The sequence below is a fragment of the Mirounga angustirostris genome, unplaced genomic scaffold, assembly GCF_029215605.1.
Source record: "Mirounga angustirostris isolate CCGP_5_RB_7025 unplaced genomic scaffold, mMirAng1.0.hap1 SCAF_15, whole genome shotgun sequence".
Classification (NCBI taxonomy): domain Eukaryota; kingdom Metazoa; phylum Chordata; class Mammalia; order Carnivora; family Phocidae; genus Mirounga; species Mirounga angustirostris.
Window position 1 is genome coordinate 58,328,010 of NW_026991723.1, and position 13,810 is coordinate 58,341,819.

At 51.9% G+C, this 13,810-nt stretch overlaps 3 protein-coding genes across 6 annotated transcripts; 1 reads left to right on the forward strand and 2 right to left on the reverse strand.

The window, feature by feature from the left end:
- Positions 1-818: 818 nt before the first annotated feature.
- On the reverse strand, positions 819-6,823 carry SIT1 (signaling threshold regulating transmembrane adaptor 1). Its single transcript, XM_045882637.3, has 6 exons — positions 6,439-6,823; positions 4,377-4,443; positions 2,051-2,186; positions 1,909-1,967; positions 1,724-1,785; positions 819-1,636 (listed from the first exon to the last, which is right to left on the reverse strand). The coding sequence occupies exons 2-6, from the start codon at positions 4,393-4,395 to the stop codon at positions 1,403-1,405; spliced, it is 510 nt and encodes a 169-aa protein (XP_045738593.1). The 5' UTR covers positions 4,396-4,443; positions 6,439-6,823; the 3' UTR covers positions 819-1,402.
- Positions 6,824-7,094: 271 nt separating this feature from the next.
- Positions 7,095-9,824, forward strand: CCDC107 (coiled-coil domain containing 107). 2 transcript variants are annotated; one of them, XM_045882639.3, is made up of 6 exons: positions 7,095-7,265; positions 7,355-7,506; positions 8,819-8,879; positions 8,972-9,062; positions 9,160-9,272; positions 9,352-9,824. In XM_045882639.3, the coding sequence occupies exons 1-6, from the start codon at positions 7,160-7,162 to the stop codon at positions 9,564-9,566; spliced, it is 738 nt and encodes a 245-aa protein (XP_045738595.1). In that variant the 5' UTR covers positions 7,095-7,159; the 3' UTR covers positions 9,567-9,824. The 2 variants fall into 2 exon arrangements, with proteins under 2 accessions (XP_045738595.1, XP_045738594.1); XM_045882638.3 differs by having other exon boundaries at positions 7,096-7,265; positions 8,816-8,879; positions 9,352-9,705.
- A 27-nt stretch (positions 9,825-9,851) lies between these two features.
- ARHGEF39 (Rho guanine nucleotide exchange factor 39) lies at positions 9,852-13,478 on the reverse strand. 3 transcript variants are annotated; one of them, XM_045882641.2, is made up of 9 exons: positions 13,269-13,478; positions 12,973-13,067; positions 12,588-12,708; positions 12,219-12,337; positions 11,540-11,610; positions 11,168-11,296; positions 10,767-10,996; positions 10,428-10,516; positions 9,852-10,252 (listed from the first exon to the last, which is right to left on the reverse strand). In XM_045882641.2, exons 1-9 carry the CDS (start codon positions 13,404-13,406, stop codon positions 10,237-10,239), a joined length of 1,008 nt encoding a protein of 335 aa, XP_045738597.1. In that variant the 5' UTR covers positions 13,407-13,478; the 3' UTR covers positions 9,852-10,236. The 3 variants fall into 3 exon arrangements, with proteins under 3 accessions (XP_045738597.1, XP_064435361.1, XP_064435360.1); XM_064579291.1 differs by having other exon boundaries at positions 9,852-10,249; positions 11,540-11,625; XM_064579290.1 differs by having other exon boundaries at positions 11,540-11,625.
- Positions 13,479-13,810: the final 332 nt, after the last annotated feature.

The following is a 13,810-nucleotide window of genomic DNA, read 5'->3' on the forward strand; positions in this document are numbered from 1 at the left end:
TGGGTTGGCGGGACCCCAAACCCCTTCAATTACAGAGTCTGGCTCTCACGTCCCCCAGGCCGCGGACACACTGAGCGGTCTTCAGACTAGCAGCAGTCCTCAGAACCCCACATCCCGCAGCCAGTTGTTCCCCGCATCCGGTGCCAGCCCCCAAAGCTACCTTCCCTCCCACACAGCCTCAGCTGCCTGTTCTTTACCGCGACCGGCGCCTCTGCTCGGGGAGGCCCAGGCTGAGGTCCATGGAGGCAGAGCTAGCATTTGGGTTAATCTCTGTGTGTGTAGAGGGTCCGCCTTATTGGGACCACCAGGTAGGGCTCAGGAGCACGGCTCCCTACTCCCGTTTTCTCTGGGACTGTGAGTGGGAAGGAGAGATGTTTGGAAGTAGAAGCCTGGCTTCCACTATCTTCTGGCCCTGAAACCTCAGAAAGGTCTGTTAAGCCAGACTTGCCTCTACAGAAGCCGTAGGGGGAGGTGACGGAGACTTGAGGTTGTGGCTGGTGGCAGCACAGTCCTAGAGGCCATGGGGAGAGTAGGTCCGGGGCTGGTGAGCTTGCAGGCTCCAGGTGATGGGAGTGGGGTGGCTCTGAGTGCAAATTCTGACGATGTTCTAGCAGCAGCAAGTACAGCTTGAGCTCGGCTCCAGCCTCCACCCCTAGCACCCACCCTGGCAGTGTTGATGCCACAGACGCTTTTGGTCCATCTTCCCCAGCAAGACGCCCCCAGAAGTGCTCTGTGCAGAGAGCAAAGCTCACACTCCTACCATATAGACCCTGTTGCAGGTCTGAAGCCCTCTAGATAAAAATCTAAACACTTTCTGAGAAGTTTTATTTGAAACTTGAGAACATAACAGAGCAGGATGTGGACTGGTATTCTCCAGCCAGGGTTCTCAGATAAGAAGCCAGGCTTGGGTTCCTCAGGTCACTAGGTTCCAGGATCCCTCCAGACTGTGGGCTCCCAAGGAGTATGCCCACCCTTCTCCTCTCAGGCTGTTATCCCCTCCACCACTGCCCACTTCCTGTATCTGAGGGGACACTAAAGGGGAAAATTTTAGGGGGCTGGAGCAGAGAGGATCTGGCTAAAATCCATAAGGAGGAGGAAGTGAGAAACTTGGGAGCTTGGGGCCTTAGAGGAAAAGATCGGAAAGAGAGAGAGAGAGATGGAGAGGGGGCCACTGCCTTTGTTTCCTCCATCCCCAAGAAACTGAGGACCGACTTATTCCCCTGAGATGTCTCCCTCACAGCTTAGAGGGGAAGTTTGGGAAACATGACCTCCTGCGACTGGACCTTGGCTACCTGTCTTTGGGGGGTGGTTGGGAAACAGTCATGCCAGGGCAGGGTAGCAGTAACCCCTGCAGCAGAGGAGGCTGGGGCGATGCTTGTCCCACTCTGCCAGCCCTTCCATCTCAGCTGGGTGCAGGCTGGCTGTTGGCGTAGGCCTGGTCTGGGAAGGAAGCCCGCGTCCTGCGGGTCTGGGCACACACTGAGGCGTACAGCTCCGGCTCGGGGCCCGAGGCCTGGGGCTTTGGTTCAGAATCCAGCACCACCTCTGAGTACTTGATGGGGGTTCCGGGGCTGGGGATATGGCCCTGAGAAGGCTGCAACTGCAGGCTGGTATAGCACATCACTTTCTCTGCAGCCTGGAGGTTCAAGGCTGTTAGAAGTTCACTGGACCCTTGGAAAAGCCCCCACTTCCCTCCCTCCCCTCTTAGCCCCAACTGACTCACCGTGACGGGGCCTCTAGGAGTTGGATCTTGCTGGTCTGGCCCTGGTTCTCGAGCCAGCCGACCTGGGAGAGGGAACAGTAGTGATCTGGTCACTTCTTGTTCTTCCTCCTGCAATCCCTCATCCCACCCCCACCCACCCGGGACGTGCGTGGCCTCGGTGCCCCTCCCCTCTGCCAGCCGCCTACCAGTCTGAAGATAAGGCAGGTTCCCATATAGGGGGACCTCTTCCACAGATTCTCCAGAGCTGCAAGACAGAGATTAGGGGATGAGGGGACTTCTTGGTAAGGGGGAGCTCTTGATCACCTATCTCTGCTGTCCCCCACTCACCGTCCCTGTCCCGGACGGCTCTTGCTCCGGCCACTAGCCCATCGGAACAAGTGCGCAGCCACTGAGATGAGAAGCAGCAGCATCGCAGCCCCTAGGAGGGCCCACAGTCCCCAGGCCTGGGTCACGGTGGGGATTCCTGTGGATGCCAGCGGACGGAGGGTGTTACTGCCCAGCCCAACCCTCCAGGTCCTAGCAGGTGGGACATGGGGCCATGTGACCCCTCCCCCTGCCCCTGCCCCGCCCAGCTCACCGGGCACTAGCAGTTCTGTGCTGTTGTCACCTCTGCTCATGACTGCTGACCTGGGAGCTGAGTCTGCAAGCCCTGCGCTGAGGGGTCAGCCTGGTTTATGGCCTGATAGCTGCTGCAGGCCCCTTTACTCTCACCCCTCCCTGGGCCTGGCCCCCACAGCTCAGCATCCCCAATACTGCTGGTGGCAGAGTCACTGGTTTCCGGGAAGGAAGGGGGAGGGGAGGGATGAGTGAAAGAACAAAGACACCGCCCTGTGCCTGCACCTGCGCCACCCAGCATCTCCCAAGCTTCCGCCCCCCCCACCCCCATGGCCCTATACCTTCTTTGGCCAGAGAAGAGAGAAGCAGGCCTGAGATTACTGTGCCAGTGTGCAGGTGAGCCCATGAAGACAGGAGACAAGTAGCATGAGGCAGGACCAATAAGATAAGGAAGCCAGGCCTCAGGACAGAGATTCCCTTCTGCCACAGGGTGTCTGCCTTTTCTCTACAACTCTGAGACCCGTGAGAGAGAATGTGTTCCTCACTGAGCATGCTACAAAGAGGAATGAGACGGGGAGGCCTCCTGGTACCTACAATCCCACCACACCCTAAGACTGACTGTAGAGGATAAGATGACCATTGTCATTCTTATTATTACTGATAATAATAGTTTAGGGGCTAGTGGAAACTTAGAGTCCCCCCTCCCGATCCACTTCATCCAAACTGTCCCTAAGAACTGTCAATCTCAAAAGTTAGTTGAATTAAAGAAACTTCTACCCCAGTATATCCTGGGGAGCTGAGCCATGTCTTCGCCCTTGTTCACTTCAGGGAGTGGAGTACTTGCTCTGCCCAGATACAGCCCAACCACATGGACTGCTTCTGCTGTGGAAGAAGGATTTCAAGTTCCTTAGACCAGAGGTCAGTGATATGTCTAGCATAGTGGGCCCAAATTCCCTAAAGGCTACAATCAGTTGAGGGCCATTTATCATATCATACCTGGCCTGAACCACTTGTTTATGTTGACTGTGCCAACTGGCTTAGGGTCAAGGTTTGGACTACACTGCTCTGCAACCAGGCTGTCTCTAGATAGACTACAGTAACTCCCTTGAGTGCGGGTCTCTCCTCCCTCCCCTGCCCCCTCCATTTCTGGAAGAACAGAAGATACACTGCTAGTTCATTCATTTATTTAGCACACATATACCTCATTCATTTGTCATGTGTGCTGATCGCTTGCTTATGTGCCAAGCTTTGGAGATAAAGATGTGAGTGGGAAATGGTTTCTTTCCTCAAAGGGCTCTTGATCTAATTAGGAAGATGACCCAATGTATTCCAGACAATTAAAAGGCAGCATGAAACACAAGGAAACTCTGCAGGTCTGCCTGAGGTCTTGGCAGTGAAAGGAAGGGCTGGGGGTTGGGGCGGGGGGGTGATATGCAGTAACTGATAGGGAAACAGAAAAGCTTTGCAATCTCTGACTTGCCTTTTACGTGATGAACTTACTTAACCGTCCTGAACCTTTGTTTCCTCATTATTTTTTTATTATTTATTTTTTTTCAATATTTATTTATTTGAGAGAGAGAGAGTACGAGCAAGGGGAGGGGCAGAGGCAGAGGGAGAAGCAGACTCCCCTCTGAGCATGGAACCCAACGGAGACTCATTCTTTAAAAGAGCTTAATTAGGTGCGCCTGGGTGGCTCAGTCAGTAAAATGTCTGCCTTCAGCTCAACTCATGATCTTTGGGTCCTGGGATCCAGCCCCCACCCCCACCGCCTTGCTGAACATGGGCGTCTGCTTCTCTCTGCCCTCCCCACCGCTTGTGCTCTCTCTGTCTCAAACAAATAAATAAAATCTTTTTTTTTTTAAAGATTTTATTTATTTATTTATTTGACAGAGACAGAGATAGAGAGAGCGGGAACACAAGCAGCGGGAGTGGGAGAGGGAGAAGCAGGCTTCCCCCCCGAGGAGGGAGCCCGATGTGGGACTCAATCCCAGGACCCTGGGATCATGACCTGAGCCGAAGGCAGACGCTTAACGACTGAGCCACCCAGGCGCCCCATAAATAAAATCTTAAAAAAAAAAAAGAGCTTAATTGTATTTACCTGTTGGGTTGTATTTCATTCAGCAAGGATTCGTTGAGTGCCTGCTAGAGCCAGGAGGTGTGCTAAGCTGTAGGAATAAAATGATAAAGAAATATGGCCCCTGCTCTCTTGCAATATACAGTCTAGCGGTATTTTCTTTTTATAATTAATTTTAATGGATTGATTGATTTTTAATTAACTGATTTTAAAGAACCAAAATGGATTTTCTCCAGTTTTATTAAAGATATAACTAACACATGATGGTGATTTTTTTTTATTCTTATGTTAATCCCCATACATTACATCATTAGTTTTATTTTATTTTTTTTAATGTTTTTTATTTATTTATTCATGAGAGTCAGAGAGAGAGAGAGAGAGGCAGAGGCAGAGGGAGAAGCAGGCTCCCTGCCCAGCAGGGAGCCCGATGCGGGACTCGATCCCAGGACTCTGGGATCATGACCTGAGCCGAAGGCAGACGCTTAACCATCTGAGCCACACAGGCGCCCCACATCATTAGTTTTAGATGTAGTGTTCCATGATTCATTGTTTGTGCATAACACCCAGTGCTCCATGCAGAATGTGCCCTCCTCAATACCCATTACCAGGCTAACCCATCCTCCCACCCCCCTCCCCTCTAGAACGCTCAGTTTGTTTTTCAGAGTCCATCGTTTCTCATGGTTCATCTACCCCTCGGATTTCCCCCGCTTCATTCTTCCCCTCCTGCTACCTTCTTCTTCTTCTTTTTTTTTTTCCCTTAACATATATTGCATTATTTGTTTCAGAGGTACAGATCTGAGATTTAACAGTCTTGCACAATTCACAGCGCTTACCAGAGTACATACCCTCCCCAGTGTCTATCACCCAGTCACCCCATCCCTCCCACCTCCCCCCCACTCCAGCAACCCTCAGTTTGTTTCCTGCGATTAAGAATTCCTCATATCAGTGAGGTCATATGATACATGTCTTTCTCTTTTTGACTTATTTCGCTCAACATAATACCCTCCAGTTCCATCCATGTCGTTACAAATGGCAAGATCTCATTCCTTTTGATGGCTGCATAATATTCCATTGTATATATATACCACCTCTTCTTTATCCATTCATCTGTCGATGGACATCTTGGCTCTTTCCACAGTTTGGCTATTGTGGACATTGCTGCTGTAAACATCGGGGTGCACGTACCCTTTCAGATCCCTACTTTTGTATCTTTGGGGTAAATACCCAGTAGTGCAATTGCTGGATCATATGGTGTAGCTCTATTTTCAACTTTTGGAGGAACCTCCATACTGTTTTCCAGAGTGGCTGCACCAGCTTGCATTCCCACCAACAGTGTAGGAGGGTTCCCCTTTCTCTGCATCCCCGCCAACATCTGTCGTTTCCTGACTGGTTAGTTTTAGCCATTCTGACTGGTGTGAGGTGGTATCTCATTGAGGTTTTGATTTGGATTTCCCTGATGCCGAGCGATATTGAGCACTTTTTCCCACATGATGATGATTTAAAGAAAGTACAATAGCTGCACTAATGAATAAATTCGAAGTTAAGGGTTCTGAATGAAGGAAACACACCTGAGACCTGAAGGGTGTGTAGATGTTAACTGTACAGAAAGGAAATAGCAGTGGAAGGTTCCAAAGAGAGTTATAATTTCAAGTGCCTGGCTCGGAGCACCTGCTCAAGTTAAAATCACTAGGAGGTAGGCACGGTTCTAAGCACTTTACTTGGATTATCCCACTTAATCATCATAACAACTCTGTGAGGCACATATATGTATTATCATTATCTCCATTCCTCAGAGTGGAAACTGAGGCATAGAGAGAAATTAAGAACTTGCCCAAAGTCATTTAGCTTTCGAGTAGTGGAGGCAGGATTCTAGGCCGGGCAATCAGTCCATAGTCTACTGTGTGCCATGCTACACAATGAATGGTGGTATTAGAAGCATTTGCCAATTGGAGAGGGTGGGGAAGAGGAGGCCATTGTAGGAAGAGGGAACTGCAAAAAAAAAAAAAAAGAAAGAAAGAAAAGAAAAGACATATGAGTGTATTAAGTCATAGCAGGGAATAGTTCAGGGGTGAATTAGCTCACTTACGGACGTGGAAAGCAGTTCCCTGTCTGAACGAGCAACAGGAGCCCGGCACAAGCCCTCCTAAGAGGAAGGCTTACTCACATCTCTAAAAGTAAGCCGCGCTGAGAATGAGCCCCGTGTGGTTGGTGCGCACAGGCGCACTGCCTGCGTAACTAGAAATGCTGACGGACGACGCCCCGCCAACACGCCGCTCAGCTCCCCCGCCGCAGACGGGAGCGCTTCTTGGCGGACATTACTGTGCGAAGCAGGGAAAGTCAACGTGCACGCGCACGCGGCACTCTCTGCCAAGGGTCCGGGGACTTTCCCCTAGGCACGAATAAGGAACCAGTCCCTCGTTTGTAGCCTAGGAAACAGGCCTTCAGCACGAACTGTTCCACCCCTCACGCTCCAGTCTTTTAAGGTTGGCCAAAGTACTCATTTTTTGATTAGGGTGAATGGGTTGCTAGCATGAGAAATAAAGTCCATTTTCCAGCATAATCTTATGAGATTGTTGGCTTCTAGAAACATTCTGGCTAATGGGATTCTAAATAGATGAGAAATGAATTCATTTAGCAAAGTTGGGCCAAAGTCCTATGCTAATAAGCGTGCCCCGCCCACACACTAAAATGGGCGTGACCTCCCCGCGCGTCCCGGAGCGGGACCCACGCACCGCCCCTCTTGCGCATGCGCGCTGGGGCTCGCGGCTAACGCTGGCGCCGGCGGCGCCTTCATTCTGTGGTCGGCAATGGCGGGCTCGGTCTCGCTTGCGGGTTTGCTGGGGTTGCTACTTGTGTCTGCACTGCCCGGGGTCCTCGGAGACCGCCCCAGCCCCGACCTCCGGGCACACCCAGGTATCAGCGAGGGCTGCTGGAGGGAGGCTAGGACTGCCCACGGGTCTCAGGCCCCAGCTCTACTGACCTACCTCTGCCGTCCTCCGCAGGGGACCCCGCCCAGGTCGGCCCTGAGGCCACGGAACCCCGGCGTCGGCAGCCGCCCAAGGACCAGCGCGAGCGGGCCCGGGCGGGAGCTCTGCCTTTGGGGGCGCTGTACACCGCAGCTGTCGTGGCTTTTGTGCTGTACAAGTGTTTGCAGGTGCGGGACGACCAGGGGCGGGGATGTCCCGGGCCTGAATCTCCCATGGGGGCGCTATGGTACCATGAAAAGACACTTCTTTCCGTCAGTCTGTAAAACGAAGACTGTAGTTCCTTAGCTTTCCAACACTAGGGGGTTATTTTGAGCATCCAGCGAGGTAGCAGATGTAAAGGACGCTTGGTAAATTGTAAATAAATACTCCCAACAGTCCAATGAAGAGTTAAGTCATTTGCTCAAAGTCACGCAGAGCTAGTTGAAACTGGTAGGGCTGGGTTTTGAACCCAGCAAGTAAGTGTCCATACTATAAAAGTGTGGCTCCTGGTAAAATTCCAGTCTTGGCACAAAGCGTTGATTGCTGTAGCCACAATATCCAAGGCACCAGTCTCATGATCTCCTTAGAAAGGAGGCCCTGAAATGTAAACTGACAGTACATTTTAGTGTATGTAAATGGTTGGATGGAAAGTAATACCTCCCACGGCTCTATCTTCAAACCTGGCCCGATTACTTATTTGCATTGGGAAGTAGAGGGCTGAACAAGTTTGGAGATGGTATGAAATTAAAAGGGATAGCTAATCATAATTCCAAATAGATAGGTTAGGATGAGGGACCGAATTTAATGAGGAAATTTAAAGAGAATCGATAATAAATTCTCTTTGTGGACCCAAGTACTATTTGGAAGAAACAGAACTTAGCAGTTTATTAGTTGAATAATAAAGTTGAGTCGTGTGATGTGACAACCCATTTCCCCAATCAATGCTAGGAACAAGTATTGCACCTCATCTTCTGATCAGAACACCCCTGGAGAATTTTATTCTCTTCAGGGCACTGCTTTTAAGAACACTACATGCCCAGTAGAGCAACCAGGGAAAGCCATGTCAGATGAGCACTGACTGAATAAAATTGGCGATATTAAACCAGATAAGACATGGGGAAGGGGAGTGGGCAAGGACCATTGTCTTCAAATTCCTGAGTGGCTATCGTGTTGAAAAGACATGATTTTGGAAGGCAACATGGAAAGAAGATACATGAAGGAAAAATTCTGGTTTTGTATATAAACTAACAACCAGAGCGTTCTCAAACTGGAGAGAGCTGCTCATTCCTGGGAGTTTTATTAGACTGAATGACCACGTGTGGGGACATACTGACAGGTTGCTTCAGGTCCTGGGTGGGGAGCTAGGCGAGATGTGATTCTTTGAAGTAAAAACTCTATAGCTTTCTTGACTTCAAATTATCCTCCTCTCACTGGCTTTGGAGACACAGGTGATGGAGAAGCTTGTTGCTGCAGGCTAGCCCTCTCTTTCTTCTATAGCAGGGGAAAGATGAGGCTGCAGTTCTCCAAGAAGAGGCAGGCAAGAAGGAATCATTGCAGTCAGGTGGGTTTTGCACAAGTCTGTGTTTGGTAGGGGATTAGGGGACAGCAGAAGGTATGAATAACCATTGCTCTCCTTTTCTCCCTTACCCCCAGAGCAACAGCTGGCCCAGTTGACACAACAGCTGGCCCAGACAGAGCAACACCTGAACAATCTGATGGCCCAACTGGACCCCCTTTTTGAGCGGTAAGAAGAGCAATGGCCCTGTGGCCAGGGGAGCTCTGTGATAGGTGGAAGAGGTGGGGAGAGAAATCGGCTAGCCTCTGAGTGGGTATTTCTACAGTGTGACTACCCTGGCTGGAGCCCAGCAAGAGCTTCTGAATATGAAGCTTCAGACCATCCACCAGCTGTTACAAGACAGCAAGCCAAACAAGGGTGTGGACATTCCAGAACCAGGTAAAGGGTTGGGCGGTGAGTCTGGTGGAGGTAGAGACAGTCTCTGAGATAGGAATATGCCTGATCTTTCCCCTCGCAGAGGCCAGCATACCTTTTCCTGAGGACTTATGTATAGAGGAGGAGGCTGGTGACAGTCAGGCCTGGGAGGAGCCCTTAAACTGGAGCACAGAGACAAGAACCCTAGCTACTCCCTGGGAAGTGGAGCAGGGGCTAAGGAGAAGATGCAGCAAGGCTGTGGGAAGGGCCGCAGTCACAGCCCCCGCTGGCAAGGAGAAATTACAGCGGAAGGTTTAGTAAAACAAAGTCTGTTCTTGTGACTGGGTACTCCTGTGTGCTTTTTCCATTCCAGCTGGTCCTACACACACCCATACTAGGTGCCCAAGAGCAACAGGGCCTTCTTGGAAAGCTTCCCTTATTAGGATAAAAAGAGGCCAACTTCCAGTGTGAGAGCTGAGAGATAGAGGGAGCTCCAGCTCTTTTCCTTGTATTCCTGAGGCCACCATCATGCCAGCCTTCGGGGCACAAAAACCTTTCTTTCTCATATCGCAGAGCCGAGACAGAAAGGCCTTTCCAAAAAGGTTAAGAAAAAAAAAAAACTTTACTGAAATCCAGTGGGAAAATAAATTATAGAAACTGCATACAACATAAAAACATCCACGTTTACAAAGCTGCAGTCTTGATAAACAACCAGCCAGAGCCCCAGCACCGAGCTTATCAGTCCTGAATCCCCTCATCTGCGTTGGAGGGGCTGGTTCAGCAGAGCTTCAGCTGGGTTGGACTTGGTTTCCTGATTCTTAAGGGCTGGTCAGATAAGCTGGCAGTTTGGTCCCAAGCAAACCCGAAACGACCCTTCTCAAACCATGGAGGGTTCTGTGTTTTGTTTAGTTAGTACTGAAGATTTCTCTGTACTGCTGACTTTGACCTATCCCTCAAGTATCCTGGGTTCTGGAATTTTAAGATTCTTCTAGTTCTTCTGGCTGCTGTGGAGAGAAGACAGTTCAGGCACTGGCCTGAGCACGCTATTCAGACAAAATCACCCAAGGCGTTGGGGGTGGGGCAGCCCAGCAGGTGTAAGATGTGAGATAGGATTAGAATTGCTCATTCCTAGCCCATGGGCCTCATCACAGCAGTCTTCTGAGCGAAGGCACATCTTACCTGATGGCCAGAGTCAAACTGTGGTGCCAGCGCAACAGCTCCTCCTGGTCTGTGCACATAAGCAGTAGCTTCTCATGGGGAAAGGACAGCTAGGGAGAAATCACCTCTTAGCTCATGGCTCAGAAAGGTCCAGGCTAAAGCTGAAAGCCTTGCTATTTCCATGGAGGTAATTCAGGGCTGAGGTGAAAATTAGGGATGAACCCCAAGCCCCCACTATCTCAATGCAGGTGGCTTAGTTCCTCTGAAGGGGGCCCAGGCCAAGGAGATAAATAGTACATAGGCATTTGAAGTCTGTTTTGAGCCTCTCCTACCTAACTAGGGCTCCCGCCCATAACTTACGCTGAGCAGTCCACCACAAGGGCCTCCTGAGTGGCCAAAGACCCTCTGGAGTTGACACTGGGCCATGGGGTAGAGGGCACGGCAGGCAAAGGTGCCACTCTGCAGCAGGTGCAGTGGGGGTCGAGGTTTGGCCATGAGGAGCACATCGGAGAAGAGGAAGAACATTCGGGGCCGAGGCTCCCCATGGGGAGGCACTACCAATAGCCAGCCCTGGCGTAGGAACCAGCGACCTGGGGGGTGGGAGAGCTGTTATTCTGGTGCAGCTCCAGGACCATGATCCATGGGAGCAGAAGGAAGGGGAGGCTAAGGAAATGGGGCGTATGTGCTGGCAATACAGAAAAAGGAGGGTCAGAAAAGGGTAGTTTGAGGTCTGGGGGGGAGAAGGGGAGTGTTCAGACTACCTGAGGTAAGCCCCTTTGCCTGGCGGCCACTGAGCAAACCCTGAACACGCCGGAGGTGCTGGTCATTCTTCTGTTTCTGACCAATGCTGTGGACTCTCTGGGCGGTCTCACTTATCAGCCGGGCAGCCCCTGGAAAATATCCCCCGCCCTACTCCCAGTACAGCTTTGACTTTGGGTGACTGATGGTGGGGAAACGCTATTCTGGAGGGGACTGGGGTGAGGGTCTAACCTCTTGGAGAGCAGGCAGGGCAACAGGCACATTGTGTACATGTCAATGGAAGACAGGGACATACCGGACATTGTTGGTCAGAACCAGAGAGGGATACAGGAGAGGCAGCCTCCTGCCTGTGTTTCAGAGGAGCAAGAACATACGTGTGAGCTGTTGGTGGTCAGAGCTGTTGGGACCTGTGTTTTCAGCCAAAGCCATGACAAGATTCTCATATCTGGAATTAAGACAGCTGGAAGTCCATGAGGGGAAGTAGAGCTGGGCAGAATTCCTTCTGCCTGACATACAGATCGCTCCCGACACACACTTCAGTTGCAAGGCCAGGAAAGATCTGCTTCTGATGATTGCATCTCCCTCTTTCATCTGGGACTCAGAACCTGGGCTCAGACCACATGGCCCTCTTCCATCCCACACTGAAGAGTCAGGAGCAGACCATAATTTGGGAGTCTAGATCCCAAGATGAAAATTAATCCACCCAAGGAGGATGTTAGAGATAACCTGACTGTATCCTCTTAACAGCCCCAGGAACAGAAGTCTAAGGTAGGCAAACCTCTCATCTCAACAAACTCTTCCAGATACCTTGCTTGTCACTAGCTCTATTACAGGCCCCCTCACTTCAATGCAGAGTTCCACATTCCTAGCTAAGGGGCTGAGGCTGCAGACTCCAGCTACTCCAGTGGGTTTACACTCTTGCAAGAGGTCTTTAGGAGCAGTTTGTCCCAGGAGAGGCAGTGCGACAGAAGCCATAAACCCCACAAAGCTGACAGCAGCAATCATACAGACTCAGAAAAGAGAAGTTGGCTGAGTCCAGGTGAGTTTACTCACTGCTGGAGCCTCTGCAGAGGCAGAGGGAGCAGATCCTGAAGATGAAGGCTTCCAAACTCAGGGCGGCCTTCCTGAAGTCGCACAAACCTCCGGAAACGTTTGTTTTTCTTTAATTGCTCCTGAAGGGATGAGGAAAGGGTTGGCAGCAGGGAGAGAAGCCACTCCTTAGATTGTATTCATCTGTGTACACTCCCCCAGCCCTCTGTAAGCTGTGTGCTACTGAGAGAAGCCCTAGAGTGAACCTAGGACAGATGGGGACACCCATGGGGCTCTATAAATGTAGGAACAGTATGAATGAAGTTTGGAGCTCAGAGGAAGAGGCAGCTTATGGGGCAAGAAGGGAAGGACTTGAGATTATCTTCAGGTTACCTGCAGGGTGGTCCGGGACACCTCTGCGTTGGCAGCAAATTGAGTGTAGAGCTCCAGGTGGGGGCAGAAGCTTTCCAGCCCCTGTCCCCAGTGCCCTCCTTCAAGGTAGGGAAGCAGCTCTCTGCGTGGGTGAGGACAGTAAAAGAGCAGTCCAACAACTACCAAGCACCACCTTACTGAATTCTCATAACCTTGCCCTGGAGGTAGTGGTATTACCCCATTTTACAGATGGAGGGTGGGGCACGGTAAGGCACTGGGCCAAGAGCACAGGTGAGGTAATTGGCAGACTCCGTATATGAACTTGGGTCTCCCCCCACTCCAAGCTTCGTGCACTGCCAGAGGCCAGGGCCTTCCCTCTTCTCTCTCCCCACGCCCTTCTACTCACTGGCTGGCGCCGTATATGAGTTCCCAGGGCCCAAACAGGGCCTGGCGCTCTGCTGGTCGCAGGGTGCCTGTGGCTCTCAGAATCCCCACGAAATACTGCGGAAGGAGAATACCGGTATATAGTCTGCAGGAAGAGGAGGCTAATGCCAAGCCGCCGCTAGAAACTGTAGAATTCCTGAGCTCCCTACATGCAGACGGACAGCCCAAGACCCACCATACTCGGGGTCACCGACCTCGCAGAGACCCTCCCATACCCTGGGGTCCCCGCCCCATACGGGAGGGCGTGCGCGGCCGCACCGTGGCCACCAGCCCCAGCTGTTCCTGGTAGCGCCGCTCGGTCTCCAGCAGCTCCCGGGCAGTGCAGGCGCGTTTCCGCTCCCAACGGGCACGCTGCTCTTGCACTGGGCACCGTCCGCTGGCGCCCGACCTCTCCATGCCGGGCTGAGGGGTCGGTCCTTCCGGCCGCAGCCCGCCGGAGATTCAAATCCCAACCGCTCCGGGGGCGGGGGCGGGGCCGGGGCCGGGGAGAGGAGCGCGCCGCCTGGCGCCGGGAGGCTGCACGCAGGACGGAGCATGCGCGGCGGCCTGCCGCCCCGCATCGAGTCTCTGCCGTTACGGCTTTGCCCTACCGCCAGGGCGGCGCTGCAGGTGCGAGAAGCCGGCTCAGGCAGCAACGAGTGGGGCAGGTGGGTGGCCCTCCTCTGGAGTGGCGCTAAATTTGGGCAGCATTCTGGACCTTGAGTCAGGAGATTTGGGAGTGCAGACACCAGCGGGGCCTCAGTGTCCTATCTGTAAAATTAGGAAGGGGGCAATAATTACCGTACATATTCTGTCCTGGG